We start from the raw sequence: 21,586 nt of genomic DNA on the forward strand, positions 1-21,586 counted from the left end.
TGGCACAACCCCAATGCAAAATCTCATTTACTAAATATTACAATGTACTAAAATGTGTTAATGATAGACGTGCAAAACATATTTGTGCGGTCTTAAGATCTGATGTCACTTCTTTTAATGTTCTCAAGAACAAGGCAACCCAAGCAGAAATAAGGACCTTGGGAAGGAGTACATTACAAGGAACAGGGGCACCTAAGCAAACAATTAGTAGTCACATGGGGGATATAAATATAACACAGAAAGAGTAAATTTAACATCCTTAAAACATTTTTCTTTTTATTAGAATGAGAAATATTAAAGTAAGGGAAGTACCCTTGTAGGGGCGAATGTATCCAAGTACAAAACATGTTACAGGCAAACTAAAAGTGACGAAAAACATCAAACAAATATAGTCAGAATTTTCCTGAGCACACTTCTGCACCTACTAACTGCTTATGTATACACTAGGGTTGGAGTGCTTTCGTCGACAACATTTCGATCCATATAAATGAAAAGATCATCTGAAGGGCGACATAATAGTTGCCTGGAGCCGCCTAACTAGACCACAGAAAAATCGGTTAAGCTGTAACCTGTAGAATAACAAAAGGAGAGGAAAGGAGAGAAAAAAAGAATCTTAGACATTTCAATGTAATATGTTGCCTACAAGAAGTGAAGAGCCATGCAAATGACCCCCATGCACAGATCGTAGTACAGCACGCAAGTGACATAAAAAATAAAAAGTAGAAAAATTGGAGTGGCCATGACAATACTGATCTCATGTTAAAATTAAATCTTAACAATGACTCAACCATCTTTGTGACAGAGCTATGTAACTCAAGCGCTTTCTAAAATTATGAAGGTCAGTAGTATAAAACGATAATACAAACCAACAGCACATCCCAACTTCTGAGTGCCCAAGTGAGTGAAGCCCAGGCCATGGTCAATCTATTCAATTTTGCCAATTCACTTATAATGGTAGTAGGCGCTATCGAAAATCCACAAAGGAATAATTCATTTTTTAACTTAATGAATACTGAGAATAGCTGTGACATACCCAATCAGCCCTGTTATTTTTTTTCTGGCCTTCTTTTCTTATTCTACAGATTACTGCTTAACCGATTCTCTGTGGTATAGTTAGGCGGCTCCAGGCAACTATTATGTCGTCCTCCAGATGATCCTTGCATTTATATGGATAAAAACGGCGAATACGATGGCACACTGACCCTAGTGCACACATAAGTGGTTATGAGGTGCAGTACCGTGCTTAAGAAAATTGTGAATACATTTGTTTGATGGTTTTTGTCACTATTGGTTTGCCTATAAAAAGTTTTGTACTTGTATATGTGCGCCCCTACAAGGGTACTTCCCTTACTTTAATATTTCACATTATAATAATAAGGAAAATGTTTTAAGGATGTTAATTTAACGCTTACTGGGCTATACTTATATCCCCAGTGTATTGGTGTCTATTGTTTGCTAAGAAGAGGCTTTTGTTCCTTGTAATATACTTCTTGTGATGTCACTTCCTGTGAGGTCACGGGTTGTGATGTCATTTGTAACTTGGTTAGTTTCCCCCCCCCCCCCCACTTCTTTATTTAGGACTTGTGTCCTGAACCCTGGCAATTAAAGGCATGCCTACTATTGCCAAAGATAGGAGGGAAAAATAGAGGGTTTCAAGAAGAAGTGGAATACAGAGCTAGCAGCCCCATCTCATCTAAATCGTTACCTAAAGAGATAAAACTACTCACTGGGACAGAGCAGAAAATACTTACCCACCATTAGGGCTGCACAAAAGGAGTTTATGTCCATAATATTCTCTAAAAGGCAGGCCTCATCACCAACAAAACTAGAATTGTGACCTAAAAATGCTGAAACCATTATTCGAGCCCCGAGTGCTTTTGGCCTTTCTTGTGGTCTTTAGAACTCTTAGTTCTCCCTGTCCTCAGAACTGACCGTCTTTGCCTGGTTGGAGAATCAAAAAAAAAAAAAAAAAACACCACTCATGCTGCTGGTCTTGCTAGCTTGATCGGAGAACATTTGATTGCTTTTACTACAAGGCCTTTTCTCTGAGGGAAGTCACTGTTTACGGGGAAATTCTTCATTGAGTGGTTGCGGTTTATAAATGGTACGTCAGGCCTAGCATAATACTGCACTTCTGAAAAGTGACAAAAACTTCTAACTGGGTGTAGGTTCTCACGGGCAGTACCACTGCGCAGTCACCGCATAATCTAGGAGGTGTAATGGCCAAAGAATACTCAGTCTCTTTTGCTGGCTTGGGAAGGTTGAATGTGACTCTGCCCTTAGAACTCTTTGCCCATTTCTATGCCCTGAATGGAGAAACCGCCGTACATTTTCCTGCTCTGAGCACAACTCGTGCTTTATGATATAATGGGATCATTCTAAACAGAACAATACAAACCGAGGAAGATTGGTAGCCCAACCCCTCCTTTCTTCCAGGTAATTTGCACCTGGGCCTAAGCATTTTCAAGTAATAGTAGCTGCTTTAGTAAACTCCATGTGATGCTGCACTGTGTTGCTGAACAAGAAGAGACTGTAACTTACCCATATCTTAAACTTGCATGTGCCAGTTTTTCACTTCAGCATTACTCTGTACTTTTATCAATCAGAGGTCTGGTCTCATGCCCAGAAACTGCCTTTTCTTTGCTATGGAATGGGTTAGCCATTTGGTATCGCTCCAGCAGTATTTCTGTCTTTGCTGTGGAACAATTTAGACACAATTTGGGAAACGTAACTGTATTTGGAATCTTTCTATGGATTTAAAGCATTCAAAATGAAGCTGTAAAATGGGAAGGCTCTCAGAAAGTAAATGAGGTGTGGGCAAGACCAGTGCAAAAGAACACACCCCAATTGTTGAAGTAATATTTTGCCTCCCCATATGTATTGAAGGTGTGGTCAAGATAACTGCCGGAGCCAATTCACACAAAAAAGAAAAACAGTAGTCAATCTGGAGTGCAACCAATAAGGTTAAAATATGTGGTATGTCTTAGAAGCAGTGCAAATCAGCAAGAATTACACCCTTTGGGGGCTACAACAAAATAAAGCTAGAGTTCAAGTAATCATAAGATATAATAACAATGCATATTGCATTAGGCCCGATGCAACCAAGCGTAGCTTATCTTCGTTGCACTACCCTCAAGTGTTTTTTTTTTGTTTTGTTTTACATACATGTATTCATGAAAGTATTAGCTGAAGAAAAGCATGTTTAAAAATTTTACTGGGTTCAATCTGCATTAAATACACAGAGTATGCAGTTCCTACATTTGTCTCACATGCAACACCATTAGTGTATTTCCATGATAAAAGTGGTTGGTGGAATGTGACTGTTCAGGAAAAAAAGCGCTTGCCCACAAAAAGTGGTAGCATGCTTCATCATCAGGCAGCTCTTCAGCGGGCCGGCATTGCAATGTCCAATCGGCCCTTCAAGGGAGCTCTTAGCTGGAGATCTTTTGAAATGATTCACTTGTGTAGGCCTACAGTGAGGGTGCTTGAAGTGCAGATTGGATGAAAAATGGGTGAAATGCTAAACATGACTAACGACCACCTTGACACTACTTCACTGTAATGGTGGTTCTTGTCAAGATTAAAAATAGGGTGAAACTAGACAGCAAAATAATGTTCCTTCTTGTTTGCCTCAAAGGATAGAGATAAATATGGGACAACATGTTTCTTGCCATAAAAAGGAGTCAAAAACGATTGTCGACAATTCATCACGACCGTTGAATATCCTAATTTACAGGGAACTGGGGCAGATGTCCAACTAGGCAAAGTGCCAAATCCAATGAACCACCTGGAAAGTCTATTAAAGTTTAGTAGAACCAATATCTCTTACTGAAATGGTCATAAAAAGAGAACAAGTTCAAGGCTGGAAGAAAAATGTACGAAAAGAGGCAAAGTAAAACAGTGAACTGGCATTCAACATGTATGCAGATCACGGTGAGAACGGTAGGCACCCCCTGAGCACGGTGCAATCAATGATGATTCACTGGACAAGGACACATACACACAGACCACGACATCCCACACAGCAGCATCAAGCATTATGAAGGTCAGCAAGCATGCATTTAGTGTACCTTACCCTACTGGAGCAATGTTCAGGCCCCTTAGGTATTGCAGGGATAACCGTTCTGTGTGCTGACTCTGTAAACTGAGAAGTATATTATAGTCAACATAGAGCCCATCTGAGGATGCCCAAAAAGGAAGTGTGTGTATATATATATATATATATATATATATATATATATATATATATATATAAAAAAAAAAAAAAACCACACACACAGCCTCTTATGTGGCTATTACCGGACAACCTACCCCATCACTGAAATCCTTGAATTGCCCAGGGAGAGGAGGTCTCAGCTTAAATTGCTGCTGTTCACGCCTCAGCATCCCGTACCAGTAGTGCGTCCTGGCCATTGGGCATGCCACATGCAAGCATCTCTATGAACCAGTGCGTCACTGCAGTAAGGGATTTTGGGGGAGGTGGCGGGGGGGGGGGGTTATGGAGTCACCATATTGGAGCAGTACAGCCTGAGTGGTTCAACAGCGTGGAATAAAAATAGCCACGGTATAAGGTATAAAAATAAAACACAATGGGCCTGATTACAACTTTGGAGGAAGGTGTTAATCCGTCCCAAATGGGACGGGTATACCACCAGCCGTATTACGAGTCCATTATATCCTATGGAACTCGTAATACGGCTGGCGGTATATCCGTCTCATTTGGGACGGATTAACACCTTCCTCCAAAGTTGTAATCAGGCCCAATGTGCCATACTGCACATAATTCTTAAAAAGAATGTGAAAACACTTAAAACAAGAGCAGAAGGTCATAAGTTCACAAGGTTTAGAAAAAGAAAAAAAAAAGTCTAAAAACAGTACTGAAAAAAGATTTTGAAAAAGAAAAAAAAAAAAAAAAAAAAGAAGAAAACGTGCCAATCAAGCTCAGACAAATCCTCATGGAACCCCTTATCTGAAAAAGAAGGGCGGAATTCAGAATAAGAAGCGAGGTGCAAGGTTGTATAGACTCTCCTAACCACTACATAAAATGATCTGCATGGTTCTAAGAGGTAGTCAAGTATATATAGTAAACTTGGCCAAAAAGGCAGGAAACTCTGGAGTAAATAATGCTGGTCAAATTTACTGTATGGAATAGCATGGTTAAGGCCTGTGAGATGGGTCTGAAGGTGAAACACCCAATATTATTCTCTGTAAAGCAAAGTGCTTTTATTTGCATTATGCCACACCTCCAGAATTGTTCAATCAATATTATTGGGAATGTGGTTCATGTCCAAGATATGTGCGCTCATTTCAGTGGAGATCCTTCTGCATCTAATACTGTGTTTGTGTATTCATGTTTTTATGGGTCTTGTGGTCATCCCTATGTACCTGCATGGACATATGATCATGTAGGCACAGTTTTTTATATTGCAATTTGTGTGACTCGTCAGTATGTGTACCGTTCAGAATTCTCTTTAGTTGGATTTGTCAGATGGGAGACCGTAGTTTCCACATGGGTGATGCCCCGTAAATGGTGGCAAATCCCATAGTCTTCGCCGTTTTCTCCATGATGTGGATTTTGGTCTGGTATGAACCAGCATCTCTCCCAAATTACTGGTCCATTTAAAAGCAAACCGAGAGATGGAGATATCAAGGAAGCCAGTTTTCAGAATGCCCCTGTAGTTTTTGGATTCTCTTATTCATTTTATTAGAGATGGGAGTGTAGGTGGTGACAGATGTTGTTAGACTCTTTAATTTTGGTCTCAAGCACTGCTTCACAGTGGTTATGCATGTCCCTTTTGCGAGCCACATTAATATGTTGTGGATAATTCCTCACCCTCAAGTCATGGCTTGATTATCAAAATCTTTGATCGCACTGCAATAACAGCGGATCCTTAAAAATTGTCCAAACCAGAGTGTGCCACCGAGGGTCTTGGGATGATGGCTATTATATAGTAGAAGACTGTTACAATCAGTGGGTTTTTGAAAGTCTTGGTAGTAAGCCTTCACTTGTCAACTGTAATGGTCAACTCCAAACTTTCAAAAACATTTTTATATGTAACAGGTATGAGATGTTTAATGAAATCATCACTGGAGAAGTTACATTATTTTGATCTTGAGGAAGCCATGATCAATGACACACTGGTCGTTCAATATATGAAACATGGATACATAGAAACCCAGTGATGCATTGAGTAGATGTTTATATCCATAAAGACTAAGGGTGTTATTACAACTTTGGAGGAGGTGTTAATCCGTCCCAAATGTGACGGATATACCACCAGCCGTATTACAAGTTTCATAGGATATAATGGACTCGTAATACGGCTGGTGGTATATCCGTCACTTTACCATCACTTTTGGGACGGATTAACACCTCCTCCAAAGTTGTAATAACCCCCCAAGTGTTTGGTCTATAAATATTTCCCTGTATGATTTATGCTCACTGTTTATTTTAGTGTTTTATACGTGATGCTTTTATGTGGAGAAGAATTGTTTCAAAAATACACAATATAATGTATTAAAAACGATGTATATTTTTTTCTAAAACCCCTGTGGTAGAAGATTGTATTGTTTTAACATTGACTTGTGGTTGATTGAGTTTGATGTATCTTAGCAGAGTCTTTTTGAAACCGAGTCACCTACGGGAAATTTTAGTTTTCCTGTTATGCAGAGTACTGTCAGCATAGACTTGCTGATTCTTTCATTTAAAAATCACTAAATGATTGCATTCTGCTGTCTCTAGGTGGCACGCTCCAACTAATCAAAATTGTTAACCCCAGATTGTTATCGTCTTGTAAGATTTTTTCATCCAATTGCCATTAGAAGTGGGTGACCCAACAAATTAACAGGCAGAGCCGAGCCAAGGGTCTGGCTGGGCTTGTACAGCACAACCACGAGCCGAGCCTTAAGAATATTTGCTGTGTAAATCATACAACTTCACAAAATATGATTAAGCCTCTTCAGAACTCAAAAACGTCTATTTTTTCCACATATGGAATGTTTGACATTAGTATGTCAACTCTACAGAACTGCAGTGAAAAGTACTTATAAAAAATTAACGTTTTTAAACATGAACTTTGAACTATTGCTGCCCCTGGCTCCAACCTGGTGACAGTGCCACTAGAGAACCAAGAGGCAAGAGAGTTGTCAAGAGAACCCTGTAAGTGGCCAAGATTATTACAGAGCAACATTCTCACAACAGGTTTTTGTACAGCTGATATTTTGAACTCGCATAGTTGAAAGTGCATACGCAAATGTGAAGAAAGGAGATATGGAGAAAAATATATATATATTTGCCTAAGTCACACAATTTAAGGGGAAGCCACGATTTATCCTGATTTTCTAGTTTACCTTTGTACAAATCAGACACTAAATGGGTAGCCATTTGTCTCTCTTTTTTATGTTAATCTTTATTTTGTAATCTTTGCGCATTTTCTGCAACTTTTATAGAATGCAAACTCACCCAGAAGCTATTGGAGCAGTTTACATGAATGCCAGTTACATTACGCAAGGTCATATTCATTTTTTAAGACACAGAAAAATTAAGAGATTTGCCAGAAACTGAGGCTGTTGAGCAGACAACTAAACTCAGACCAGGTTCCTCAGCATTTCAAAGTCAGCGGCTTTAGCCAAAATGCCACATCCTGAATAGAGCCAAGGTGGCAGACAGAAACCACATGAAAGATCAGCTCGTTAAGGGCTTGAGGTTCCAACTGGACTTCAAGCTGAGCCAGAAGCCATGCTTCAGGCTCGAGCTTTCAGTGGGGCACCCACCTCTAATTGCCTTTGTGCTGCTTTACAGACTGCAGGCTCTTATCAACTTCAGTTCCACTGGTGTGTAACTTAGTGAATACTGTTAGGGGGTTGGGAGTGTGAGATTTCCCGAAAAAGCAACAAGGTGTACCCAACTAAAAAGGATAGGGCAGACTGGGGCCAGTGGTAATGGACAGAGTACAGGTATTAGTTTTCAGTTATCTGGAAAAGTAAGGTTGGTCAGTGAAGGGCCTCAAGGACAGTCTGAACTATTTTGTCCTCTCTAGCCAGATACACTAGCCTCCTCAGGAAAAAAAATGCTGAGTTTTAAACAACTGCTATTTAAGTACCACCTCCTGGCACTTCCATACCCTCAGAATATATAGAAATGTCCAGTAATTTTCTAGGTAGAGGTAGAGGGATGCAAAACCTCCTGTGTATCTTCAAAGACGGGGACACTCACTCAATGCTCCCAATCATTGTTAGAATCTATAAGCAGATGCACTCCTTTGGAACCAACAGAAAGGTACACAACATTGGGTGTGATCAATGACCGTGACGCTTGGCTGCTCCCCTTGTGCAACTGCCAAGCTGCAAAAAGGGGCTAATGTCTTTGAAGGGCACGGACATCAATCTGCTTGGCAACGAAGCAAGTTGAATCTCTGTGATGGGAGGGAAGCACTGATACCGAATCTCATCAAGAAACCTAATACCACGCTACATAACTTGATCACTGCTGGCTGTGAGAAAAGCTCACAATACAAAGAATATCAATAAGCCTGGTCAGAATGATGTATAATATGGTGTTGATGGGTACATTCCAATTCTATGGTCACATACCCAAAATGTACTCCAGCAATGAGTTAACCATGTGACCCGATTTATCACAAAATTATTTATTTACAAAGCTTCAGAACAACACATCATGAAGCGCTTTAAGAACTAATCACTGGAATGCTAATGAACTGCCAGTAAGTGTAATTGTGTGTGCCGCTATTCTGAGGGTGGAAATGGAAACACCGTAAGCACTGGCCCTGTGACCCACTGCAGAGACAGGTAGGTAACAGTGTTCTTAGAGCCCCAGGGAAACAAGTAGTACAGTGCTGGGGGCCTGTGAAGACCTGACTTGATATGCCGATCCTATGTCTGATACTTCTCATATACACAAGGGGACTCGGAGGAAACATGGTGCTGCAGTGGGCAACATATAATTTAAGAGCTACCTTCAGTTGCTGAAGCACCCTGTCTAAAGGGGCCAAGAACCACACTGGTCATCTCAGGCAGCAAGTATGTTAAGTGGAAAGAAAAAGGTGGCAGCGTCTCTAAAAGGGGACACTGGCTAAGTGTAACTAGGAATACTTTCCAAGAAGCATGGTCGATGTGATGAAGGGTGTGGCTTCAAATATCAAAAATAAATCCCTATTCTGTTTCAAAACTTAGAATTAACAAAAATTGCTAAGATCTGTGAAAGGGGACGTGTCTCAATCACTTATTTTCCACTTCCTCCCACTTTATACAGTTATCCCTCACTATGTTGGATCCGTACTCTTTTTTTTCCCTCCCTAAATCTTTCTGAAATCCTCCATCCACACATCACACACATTTATTTTACTCTTCATATCATCTTGTCATCTCTTCTTTTACACATACTTCTGTTGATTTTCTCACGTGAACATGATACACAACTAACCGCTCAACCCAGCTTTCAGCACAGCACTGTATTTCCCTTTAGTGGTGCCAATATTTTGACAGCTGTGTACCATCTACTCATTCTTTCTCATAAAAAAAAAAAAAACACAAATTGCACTATATGCTGTGCAGACACCAAGGATTGCATGAAGTATAAACACCTTCGTAAGCCACTGTGAGACGTTAACATTATCCTCAGAACCCTCTCTAGAAGTCTCACTTGTGCCCCAATATAAACCTTCACCCATAACCGTAACACATCCAGGCAGCTGGATGTGACTCAGTTAACATAAAAGAATCACATTTCATGAAAAATTCAAGAAATACAACACATGTAAAAAAAAAATTTAAGGGAATGCGAGATGAAGTTCAAATGAAAAGTAAACAGGGATGCATCGCTGTTATAGATTACCTCAAATCTTTGTAAAATCGTTGGGAATACAAGCATTGTTTTTGCCTGAAAAGCTCTTAGGACTCAATAGGGACCCACTTCAAACGCAGTTAATAATTACTGCTGAATATGAGGCAAGGCCCGACCCAACACACTTAAAACTAGCAGCACCCTGATGTGGAGTGAATGACAGCCAAGCGCCCAATCAAAAACCATGCCATTGGCCCAGCCTGCATATCACACATCTTCATAGGTCATTTTGCCATCACAGGCCAAGTCTTCGAAGTGGGCGAGCCTCTGAAAGCTCGTGTCAGATGCCTGGATCATCGAGGTTCTCTCCATGCGACTTCTGCCTGTCACCCCATTATAATCTCACGTGCCAAGAAATAAAGACAGAATAGATGAAAGAAAGAGATAGTCATCTGGCAGCTGAACTGCACAAAGTGAAACTAGAAAATATAGGATGAAACCAACTTCAGCAGACTGTGTAATCCTGAGCAAAATATTTTATTTCACAGGCTTCCTGTTACTTTGTTATCACATATGGAAGTACCTTAAAATGTGAAGTGTGCTGTATAACCCTGTGTGTTTTATCTAACATACTATAATGTTAATCCACCTGTAAGATTAGCCTAAGCACACATACGGGGCACATAACAACTGGCTTGCCTCGGAGATGCACTGTAGTGGGGAGGGGGCATGGCTGTTTCCAAGTTCATGTTTTAAAATTATCACTTTTAAAACATCTCCCCCAGTGCAGTGACTTATTCTGATGTATGGGGTGAAACGCTTCTAGACGCTAAAGAAATGCACTTTTTGGCTATTAGGAAGCAACTTTAACACATTTCTATAATAGGCTTGCTGCATGATTTACATGCTAAATATTGTCAAGGTGCTTCTTATGTCAGGCCTCTTACAGCCAAGCCAGGCCCCTGAGTTGGTTCTGGCTCAGATCTCATTGTTGGTGTGTTGCCTCGCCCCCCTACTTAGTCTGCAACAAAAGTTAATTAAATTTCTCTGTTGCTGCAGACAACCGATCCAACTGAAAGTGCAAGGCAATGCATGGCCCAAATATGAAATAATTAAGAGGGTATTCCAGCCCATACATCCCCCTGAAGCTACATCCTGCAGTTCTATCAGAGAGCAGAAGAGTTTAAATTTTCTCTCATGTAAAATAAAAACCTCAGGACTCTACTATTCTGAGCAATTAATGACCGATTTCATAGCTTCCTTTTCTAAATAAGGCAGTGGAAAAGTAAAATCACAGCTTTCTACCTTTATCAGTTTTACAGCTATCCTCAAGCTGGTGCAAACAGGCTTTCGTCCAGCACATACGGAAGTGGCATTGGCTGCAGTACAACATTAGCTCTGCATGATTCTCGATCAGGGAGGTGTGCCCGCCCTCACGCTCGTCGAACTCACTGCAGCTTTTGACATGATTCCCTGCAGCACGGATTTTAAAGCTGCATGGGTTAATGATCAGGGGCTGAATGTTTCACTGTAGAGGGTGTTCTGTTGCCTCCCTTCCAGTCATGGGAATTAAAACTGGCTTCTGGATTCCCTAGGGCTCCTCACTCAGTCCCAACATTTTTAGTCTTTAAATGGCCATTCTAGCCAATCTCATTTCCTCAATGTGTTATTCAGGAGGCATTTACCTAATTTTAGGACTAGATTGGATTCCTGAGGTGGCCTGGTTCAACTTCATTTTCTGCCTTAATTCAGTGGCAGCTTTGATCAGGGCCAGCTTTAGCACTGGTGGTGCCCGGTGCGACAACCTTTTTTGGTACCCTCTCCATGACTACCTCCTCCGATTCCCTCACTACCACCTGGTAAAAGTGCCCCTCATCTCTTCATAGCCCCTCTCTCACATACATTTCATTTGTTTTAAAGCACAGGTAAAGGATAGCTTTACTAATCCACACAGCTATCCACATAAAACACAGATCCTGTTTAGCAGGTATGTTAACCCTCTACGCTACTTTATGGTGAGCCAAAACTGCAACTAAACAAAACTCTGATCTGTCTCTGTAGCAGGAACATTAAACACAAGAGGTATCTTGAAATTGCTGCCTGAACGCCCAAGGAACTCTACAGCAGGTGTTTTAAAATCATAAGTCATTGCTCAACACAGCGAAAAGAAACACAAAGTCAGTATTTAAAAAGTATGTGGGGTTGGGGTAGTCTGTATTAACAAGCCTATAGTAACCCTTGTTAACAACCTTAGAACAATGAAAAATTAAGGGGAAAAACAATGTTGTTCTTGCAGTCTGCATGCAGCTCCTTGATGGAAGTTAATAAATCATTGTGCAATTCTGCAAGGATTGCAGCTTATGACTTGCAGGTTACAAAGGGATCTCTGCTACAAAAGCACTGAGCTAGAACACATAACACAAATCAGTGACCAGTATGTTACATGCTGCGGATTGAAAGAGGCACATTAACAACTATTTTATGATGAGCGAAACCTACGAACATAGTTTTTTTTTTTTTTTAAAGAACCTCTTGGGAGAAGTGATTTAATACTTCTCTTCTTGTGTCCTCCACTGCTTCTCTCCACTTGAGCCCCTTTGTATTGCTGCCTTCAACTTGGATTGAAATTCACCCATATTTGGATATTATCCTGCCACATGCAAATCAAGGACACTAAAGCTTCTCTGTTTGTTGAACGTCAGGCCACAACCGACGTCGACCGAGCTGTCACACTGAGCTGAAGCATTAACTCCATCTCTTTTTCTGAGCAAAACTCTACGTCCCCCCCAACCTTCACACAGAGAGCTTTAGAGTGTGCTCTGAGTTTTTTGAAGAAGGGACAGAAACACCCTAGCATGCCTGGCCATAACAGATAAACATTGGTGCTAGCAGGAATTTTAAACAAACAGCATATCATTACTCCCTTTGCTTAATATCTTCACCAAAGCATCAATCTGTTTCCTTTTTTAGAGGCATTGCTGCTGACTTGTTTTTTTTTTTTTTTTTTAATGCTAAGACAGAGCACCAAAGCTCTCTCTGGCGAGCTGCCACTACTCCATTGTGACAGTCCTTCCTTTCGTCAACATCTTTTAACTCACCATATTCCCTCACCTTCTGTGTTTTCCTGTTGTGCGAGTCTAGAATAAGGAAATCTCGCAAGGTAGTTGTACTTTCATTTTCAAGACAGCCTCTCCATAGAAATCCCTTTCCACTGAAGCACATTCCCTAATCTGTTATAAGTAGCTTAGTAAGGCATTGAAAACTTGGCCATTTCATCTTTAATGTGTTTCCTTTCCACCCCCCCAATTCTTCATCACTGTGTTTAGCACCTGGATGACTCTGGCTACCAGGAAGCTCTAGAATACTTAAACATAAATAAATAAATAAATAAAAAGTAAAAATGGGAAAGAGTAACGTTCACATAGGCAGATGCAACTCCCAGCTGCGTCTCTAGGAGCAGGTTTTCACTTGTGCTTGTCCTATTCTGTGGTCCGAAAAATTATGCTTTCCAGGCACTTGATTTACCTGTTACTGACAAACCATGCCAGGTAAACTGGGCCAGCTTTGAGGTAAATTTCCTCCCAGAAATTCAACAAAATCAATTACAGTGGTGCGGAGTTTTAAAAGAACTTTAAAAGTTATACGTCTGCTAATTGTTCTAAGCTGTAAACTATCACCATTGTGTGCTAGTTTTGATGCTACTGTTTAAACAGACTGCAATGTCAAATAAAGTTAATTTATAATTGTTAGACCTGGCATCCTTGGTGTGGTTTCTCCTGCTTTTTGCCCTTTAACCTCCTGTTTTTCTGATTCATTTTTGCTGGCTTTTAGGATTCTGTGCACTGACTAGTGCTAAAGTGCAGGTGTTCTGTACTCTAAACTTGATAATGTTAGCTTATCCACAATTGGCATATTTAATTTACTTGTAAATTCCCCGTAAAGTGCACTTAATGTGCCCAGTGCCTGTAAATTAAATGCTACTAGTTGGCCTGCAGCACTGATTGTGCCACCCACTACATTAGCCCCGTAAACATGGCTCAGGCCTGCCACTGCAGAGTCTGTGTATGCAGTTTGAAACTGCCATTTCGACCTGGAAAGTGTACTCACTTGCCAGGCCCAAACCTTCCTTTTTAGGTTGAGTGTAAGCGTACAACTTTTTGTATACTTTTAAGTACACTTTTTCAGTGGGCTTCCAGCTATTTAATTTGTTAGTTTCAGTGTCATTTAAAAATCCTTGCTTACTAGTGGTCAGTCATGCCTCTTTGTCAACCTTCTTCTGTGAGGGAGCTGAGACCAACTACTGTATAGTTACACTTTGTCGTGTTTATCTTGTCTGCAGGGTACTTTAAAAAAACAAACAAAAAAATATATATATATTCTTCCTGCTCCTGTTTAGGGAAGCATTCTTGCTCGGAGCTTAGCTGTAAACAAGGCTATAAATCAGGCTGTTATTTTGGTCACAGTTGGTCTTTGTGGGCTCTCTGCACTCTCTCTCACCTGCCTGGCTCCTGTCCTTCTTTGGCTTGAATTTTCTTTACCAACTGTACCAGAGCTCCGCAATGCTTAGAGACAGGGCCCACTTTTGCTCCATACTGCGATCCAACTCGCAGCTCCATCAGTGCACCTCAGTTCACACACTCCTAACCCTCAGGCGTGCCAGTAACCACAGACACACTGTCTGCCAGAGTTCCTCAGTTCTTCCAGTCCGTACTCTCTGCTGCTCCAGTACTGGGACCTTGGGCGCAGTTCCATCAGTGCACCTCAGTTCACACACTGCAAGTCCTCAGCCGTGCCAATCAATGCCTGGACCCCCACACACGCCATCTGCCAGAGCACCTCAGTTCATGCAGTCAGTACTCTCTGCTGCTCCAGTACTGGGACCTCGGGCACAGCTCCTTCACTGCACCTCAGTTCACACACTCCAAACCCTCAGCCGTGCCAGGAACCCCAAAAACTCCGGGGCACTGCCAGAGCTCCTCAGTTCTTCCAGCCAGTACTCTCTGCTGCTCCAGTAATCTATTCTTAGCTGCCATCTTTATTTGAGAGGGTCTGTTTCACTTATCTCATTCCGTTCTTTCCTTTACTCTATTTACTCTCAATGTTTTCTTTCTCCCCCTCTTTTATCTTTGCCACACTTAATATCCAAATGTTAACAGTTTGGCTCATTCTTCCAACTGTTTACTTCTCTTCTTCCTTTACATTCCCTCTTTCTCTTGCTACCTCGTCTTTCAAACTCGTAAAAACTTGGTTATTTCTTTCCTTGTTTCATCCCTTTCTTTTTTCTTCATCAGGCATTCATTTCTTCGCTATTTTTTTCCCTCCTCTTCATTCTTTCTTTGTCTTTTTTATTTGCTCTTTTCTTTGACTTGGTATGCATCCTTTCACTTTTTTTTTTTTTTTTTTAGATCTTTCTTCCTTCCTTTCTCTAATGTTTTTCTTATCCTTATCTGTCAATTCAAGTTTTACTATAAAACCCTCTTTGTCCTGTCTATATGTGGAAGCCACAAGTTACTTGTTAGGACCCAAAGTTTTAAAGTGGTTTTCCCATTCTGTGTCTCTAAGAAACATGTCAGTACATACATGCCCCAGTTCTTTCGCTGCTTGTTTCTCTCACCATCTCTAATGTTCATTGTTCTCTTTCTTTTCACACATCTTTCATTATTTTTTCCTCTTTATCTTTTTTTCTCTAGCTTCCTTTCCTTTTTTCTTTTGTCTTACATGTTTGCTCTATTTCTTAGTTGTGCTTTCATTTTCTCATTCTTTTTCTCCCTTCTTTGTTTTATTTCTTTGTGACCCCTTCTTTTTCTTCCTTTCTGCATTCATTTTGCTTCTCTTTTTCTGCCCCATCCACTTTCTCTTCAGAGGCCTAGTTATCAATGGAGCAACAGGTGCAGTGGCACCAGGGCCCAGAGACCTATGGACCTCACTCAACTCTAATTACTGCTCTGTTTTCCTACCAAAATTCCAGTCAACTATTTTCCTTTCTTACTCCAAGACCTATGGCACCATTACTAGGCCACTTGTCCTCTCCATCTTTACTCCTGACTCACTCTTTTCTTTCAGCCTCCAAGGTGTCCCAAATTATATTTTTGTTATAGTCTTTTGAGCATTATACTCTAATGCCAAACGTTTATTTCTGATAAAAGTTTATATGATAATTGCATATGTTTTAAGATAGAGAAAGAAGATAAATGGAGTGCTTTAGTTAAATGCTAGGCCACTGAAATTATATGCAGGAAAAGACGAAACTATGAGGCAGGGTTGACCAATTTATGCTGCAAAAACATTCCAGTTATGAATTTACAATGCCAATAGCTCTAACTCAAGAAAATGCTAGACCTATTGTACTGCAAATGCTTGTTATTATATGTAAGTCTTCCCTAAAGTAGGCCTTAGTTAGCCTCAAGGGGGCAGGGGGGGGGGGGAGGGGGGCAAGTGTAATTAAAAAGTTGGACATGTATTTTTAAGCTTAACATGTCCAGGTAGTCAAAAACTCTTAAATTCATTTTTCACTACTGCAGACCTATCTCTCCCATAGGTTAACATTGGGAGTGCCTTAAAAAAGCTTTTAAGTGTAAATCCAAGTGGGATAAGATAGAAACATGGAGGTTGGTGAAATCAACAAATTAAAATCACAACTCATGGTGAAGTCAGATGTAAAATTTTAAGTCTGAAAATGCCAGCTTTAGAATGTTGACAACTTCTTATGTTAACCATTCTGTGGTTCTGCCTGTCTCCAAGTACACATCTGGGTGGACAGCAGCTGGGCTTTCTGCATTCCCTTTAGACAGTGGCACACAAAAGGAGCAGAGGTGTGACATTTGCATTCTGATGGGCCATCAGAAAGCTGATGGGACTTCTTGGGCTAGACGGGGTGGAGGAGCGGACCCAGCTGAATAGGGTTGTGCCTCTCCTCACAAAAAGAGCTGCATAACCCCCTGTAGAGTGTCTGGAGCCAGGGAAGTAAAAGTAGGAACCTTGTACTCTTCAAAGGCCTCTTTGAAATCTTCCCCACTTCAAAGGCACATTTGGGTATATGTTCTGGACCCCAAATCAGAACTCTACTGGAATCAAGGACATTCTGCCAGGAAGGAGGACAGGGAGCACTGGAACTCTGCTTACTGCATTGTGGTGCTGACATACTGCTTGCTGTAGGAGGGACTGACACTTTGCTACTTGCTTTGTTGTGTAGGCCTTCTGCTTCTTGCCTGGAGTTAGAAGGACTGGACCTGTTTTCTACATTCTCAAACCAAAGTACTCCAGGGGCTTGTTGGTTTGCCCCTGTTGTTGGAGGTCTCAAAGCCATCAGCGATTTCCCCTGCCTACCCCAGCCTTAGGACTCAGCAACTGGCGAGTCCAGCAGGAAAGCTTTTGTAATGATCAGCAAATGTCTGATCTTGGAAGACAGCGCTCTTTGTTCCAGGAGGTCACAAGCACTGTCTTCCCCCAAACAATGCAGCACTCTCACTTCATAGTGCCCAGGCCATGCAGGCCAGTAAAACCTCACTAATGTGTGTTGAAGCAGGAGCAGCAGTTATCCAATGACGTATTGCGCAGCAACCAAGGGCAAGTCAGGAACACAAGGCTCGTCAGCCCAGCTCTGCCCTCAGATCAGCGCAGTGTGTGCAACGTGCAGGATACCTCAGGATTCCCCAACGTGAACCCCGCTTCTGAGGTCCGCAGACACTTCTGCAGCCCCACTCCATCAGCGACACTCTGCGGGTTTCATTTTTGGTTGCAGATTCTCTTAAATTTGGTTCCTAGCCCCCTAAGGTACTGTGGGTGAGCAGGACCTGTAGAAGCAGTTAAGCCGTCCTGAGCTCCTTTGCAAGCGGCTCTGGTTTCACCAGGAGTTGCAGTCCGAGTGGCCCAGAAGGCTTCAGACTCTCTAGTGACTGGGGGCATTACTTGTCCTGGGTAAGAAACAATCGTGGAGTGCCCCAGAGAGAAGTGGGCTATGCTCCATCTTTCTAGTGTGACCGTAACGAGAAAAACTAATCTACCCAGACCATTCCTGACGTTATTCATCGATGTGCCAAGAGTTTCTGATGTCAATCCCCAACCGGGATCATTGCAATCACACTAGCAGGACTATTGTAAGGCCCCTAATAGACAGGAAGGTGTTTTACCTGCCGTTAGCACAAATACTTACAGCTTGGAAAGTATTCATGGTATTTTTATCATTTTGGTATTGTTTTCTTGTAATATAGAAATCTATTTTTATAAACCTGTGTGGAGTCTTTTTTCTGGTGTATTCATTGTGTTACCGTGTGCATGCATTGCACAAATACTTCACATATTGCCTCTTAAGTTAAACCTGACTGCTCTGTGCCAAGCTACCAGGTGAGCAAAAGTTAATTTAGGGTGTGTATCTGACCTACCCTGACTAGGATTGTGATCCCTACTTGGACAAGGTGCATACCCCTGCCAACTAAAGACCCAATTTCTAACGATTATTTAAAAGATAAATCAAAAAGAATGATTGATTGCAGACCGATTAATTACTGGTGACTGAGATAAATGGATGGATTGCCTTACATCACTTTTCTTTTCAGTCACTGGTAGATTCCCATAGCACAACTATAGGCCCCCTTCAGTGGGAATTTCTAAATACAGATTGTAGAGTCCTCCTACAACCAATTCAGTCAATGTAATTATTCACTGCTCCACGCAAAGTAGTAGTGATTGACAAGCTGCCTTACGAGGCTAAGGGGGAAGGTTACATTGCATAATACACAGGTGGCTACTATATTATCACTTAAAGTCAGTGCTCTATATGGTAATGCGGATGTAACCGTGAGCATGAGTGCAGACTTAAGTGAACTAAAAAAGGGGAGGGAAGAACCTCCTCAACTGCCAATTAAAACATTTTAACTCAAGTGTAGGTTGCAATATTTTTTGTTCCAAAACTGTAATTTATTGGTCCTAATTTAGGGTGAAATATAATGTTACCCTCAAGTAGATCCAGGACTGAATTGCAGAACATCAGCCATCGTAAACCCAGAAGTAAGTTTTCCCACGGCCAGAAAAAAATCATAAGGATAGCCTTCTTTGTGTTTAATGAAAGGAAGTCTGCTTGTCATGCCTAACTGTGCCAACAACAGCTACTGAAGGCAGAAGGTGATTTGCAAAGTAGGAGATATCAGAATATACTGTCCAGTTTCAGAACATTCTCAGGCTTGATTTTCAAGGAGTGAGTGGCACCTGCTAAGACTTCAGCTAGATATTTGCATGAGGCGTACATGCTAAACTGAGGGGAAAAAGCCACAGACTTCCATGTGGTCTAATGTAACATTTAGAAGACCACCATCAACTGGGCATAAAGCTTCAAAAGTATCCATAACGTATTTTAATAACTAGAATTAGAGTTTTCCTGGCCAGCGTATACTCTATATGTGTTGTTTTAGTCAGTCCTCTATGCTCAAGGGGAAGATTACTTTTGCAACACTCCAAAATACCAACTTTTTTAGAAGATTTATATTAACCTTTTTACTTTCAGGAATAGAGCTATAAGTCGGAAAGCCTAAATATCACTCTTTGAGCCTTGACAAGTACCCGAGAGAAAGGAATTAGCTCACACATATCTGTCAATTGGCGCCATGTAAATGGCACCTCCAACCAGTCCTTACGTTATAGATAACAGCATTGCTGCTTCACATTTTCCACTTTAAGAGCATAGCTTTGAATACTCCAGCATGCAAAGTGTTGCTGCCAAAAACCAGCAGGGGTTAAAAACGTCACATACTGGTACCATTTGACCCACGCCCCTTAAAATGTGCCCCAAGGGCAGGTTATGTACTCGTCCTGTAACAAAGATACACAAAAAGAAGATTTTATCCCCCATCCAAACCGCCCGCCCACCACAACAGACACTCCATAGGCTAGTCTTCCACTCTGTGGCCCCATGTCATGTCTGACACCTTCAACCGGTTCAGGTACTGAAGCAAAGAGCACGTCACATTCTGAGATTTATTTTTACTGTAGTTCACTGAAGAGTAACTGGATGAATATCTTAGGTGAAGACGATCCTATTAGAGTGGCTGGTATTATAGTCCCTCCCTTCAAAAGACACCTGCAAGTATGTATTGAGGGTACACTCAATACATACTACACTGTGCCAGGTTGTGGTCTTAGCTCAATTTAAACGAAACAACATACCAAAATCAATGTTTTGAAACAGAAATGCCCAACACACGCTGCTTCTACAGCTCTTGGGTCAGATGGGCAGTTATACTTAACTCAGTAAACATACAGGTGCCCCGACGCCCCTCCCAGCTACACAGGTTACTCTCGAAGTCAACACTCACCCAGGTCAGCAGGGACTCACAAAGCTCGTTCTTATCCATGCTCATGACGGCACCGGAGGGCTATCCCTGCCCCAGGTCCAAAAAACGCGCTACGACAAGAACCTACTCAACGTGTCCCTCTGCACTTTCCGTAATGCCAGCTGTAAACCAACGAGCTGTAGACTCTATGGACAGAGCGGCGCGAGTCAGGTTAATCCGCGAGGACCGCAGACAGGTGTCTTTCTAGTTGCCGGATCGGACGCAGCTCAGCGAGCTTGCGCTCTCACATGAATAAATGAACATAGAAGAAGGTCTACGGCGGTCATTTTGATTGAGATCGTTTTATCCGCTGATCAAGTCACGCCTAGAGAACTTTGTGACGGAAATGTGCGTTACTACAATCTAGCATTGGTTTTTAAAAAGTAGGTGTCGGATCTATCGTTATTTCAAATTGCGATTACCTAATCGCAATTCGAATGTACTAAAACTCCATGAATTTCATTTAGCATTTCCAATGGGTCACAAGTAGACCTATTCTGTTAATATTAATGAGGCAGGTTGCAATTCCGTGTCAGGACTGGAGGCGAGGATTATGCAGTTCTTTCTTCACTTTATCAAATACCGCAAATTCAAAGTTCAAACAAGAAAAACATTATCGAAACTCCAACTCCCATGATGCCCATGATTGTAACCATAACAACCAGTAAACCAATCATGTCTCCTTCCCACTGTCCATATAAATATCAAACATGAGCAGTCCTTCCTCTTTCTTAACTGCTGCCTGTCAGTTAAGTCCTTGCTTCCTTAATGTTCCTTAATGTTCCTTAACAAAGGGTTGTCGGTTTCAATCGCGCATTGTGCTGAGCGCATTCAGTTTATTTGTGTTGTTCTGACATTAACTTGCACTTTCAGTGGAGAGAGACGCGCGGTAGGCTATGGCCCGAGCCCACAGTGTGGTGACTTCCAGAGCCAATAGTAGCGCACTTTCACACTGTTATTGCACTCTGGCAAACGCTTGACAGGTCGCACTGCAGCACTTAGTTTAGCGAGTACGCAAGCTGCCGGCATGTGTGGGAACCGATCAGACCCTCCCCTGGGGTTTTTAATCAGTTTTGTTCCCCCCCCAACCCTTACAACACCATGCTCGCGGTAGGTGTAGGTTAGGCCTGCTGAATATTTACCCAGTGGGAAACACAGTAGTGTCAATTACAGCCACCAATTAAATTGTGGAGCACAGAGAGGGGGCTGCCCTTAATTAATTTTAGTACTGGGCAAAATCTGGTGCCTTCACCCCAGAATTATATTCCCTAAGGGGAGTAAGGCGTATATTTTTCTGTACCTACACTCCTTGAGGCAGATTCTGAGTCCTTTCAGGACCACTCCTACGTACCTTACCCGCTAGGGTGGACAAACTCTTTTCGCAGGCGGTAGCTAAGGCCTTAGCACCCCTGCAGGATAGAGTATACAAATTAACGGCACAGGTTTCTAACGCCCCAGG

At 41.7% G+C, this 21,586-nt stretch overlaps 1 protein-coding gene across 2 annotated transcripts in view; it reads right to left on the minus strand.

Annotated features, from left to right (window-relative positions):
* HOOK2 (hook microtubule tethering protein 2) overlaps positions 1–20,384 on the minus strand; it is a 223,062-nt gene extending 202,678 nt beyond the window's left edge. The window contains exons 1-2 of one of the 2 annotated variants that reach the window (XM_069231853.1): positions 20,110–20,384; positions 4,076–4,144 (exon numbers count right to left, since the gene is read on the minus strand). In XM_069231853.1, coding sequence (XP_069087954.1) covers positions 4,076–4,144; positions 20,110–20,154 — 114 coding nt within the window. In that variant the 5' untranslated portion in view covers positions 20,155–20,384. The remainder of the gene's footprint in view (positions 1–4,075; positions 4,145–20,109) is intronic. The other variant, XM_069231854.1, reaches the window with a different exon arrangement.
* Between the last annotated feature and the right edge of the window lie 1,202 nt (positions 20,385–21,586).

This window comes from Pleurodeles waltl, chromosome 4_2, assembly GCF_031143425.1.
Source record: "Pleurodeles waltl isolate 20211129_DDA chromosome 4_2, aPleWal1.hap1.20221129, whole genome shotgun sequence".
Lineage (NCBI taxonomy): Eukaryota > Metazoa > Chordata > Amphibia > Caudata > Salamandridae > Pleurodeles > Pleurodeles waltl.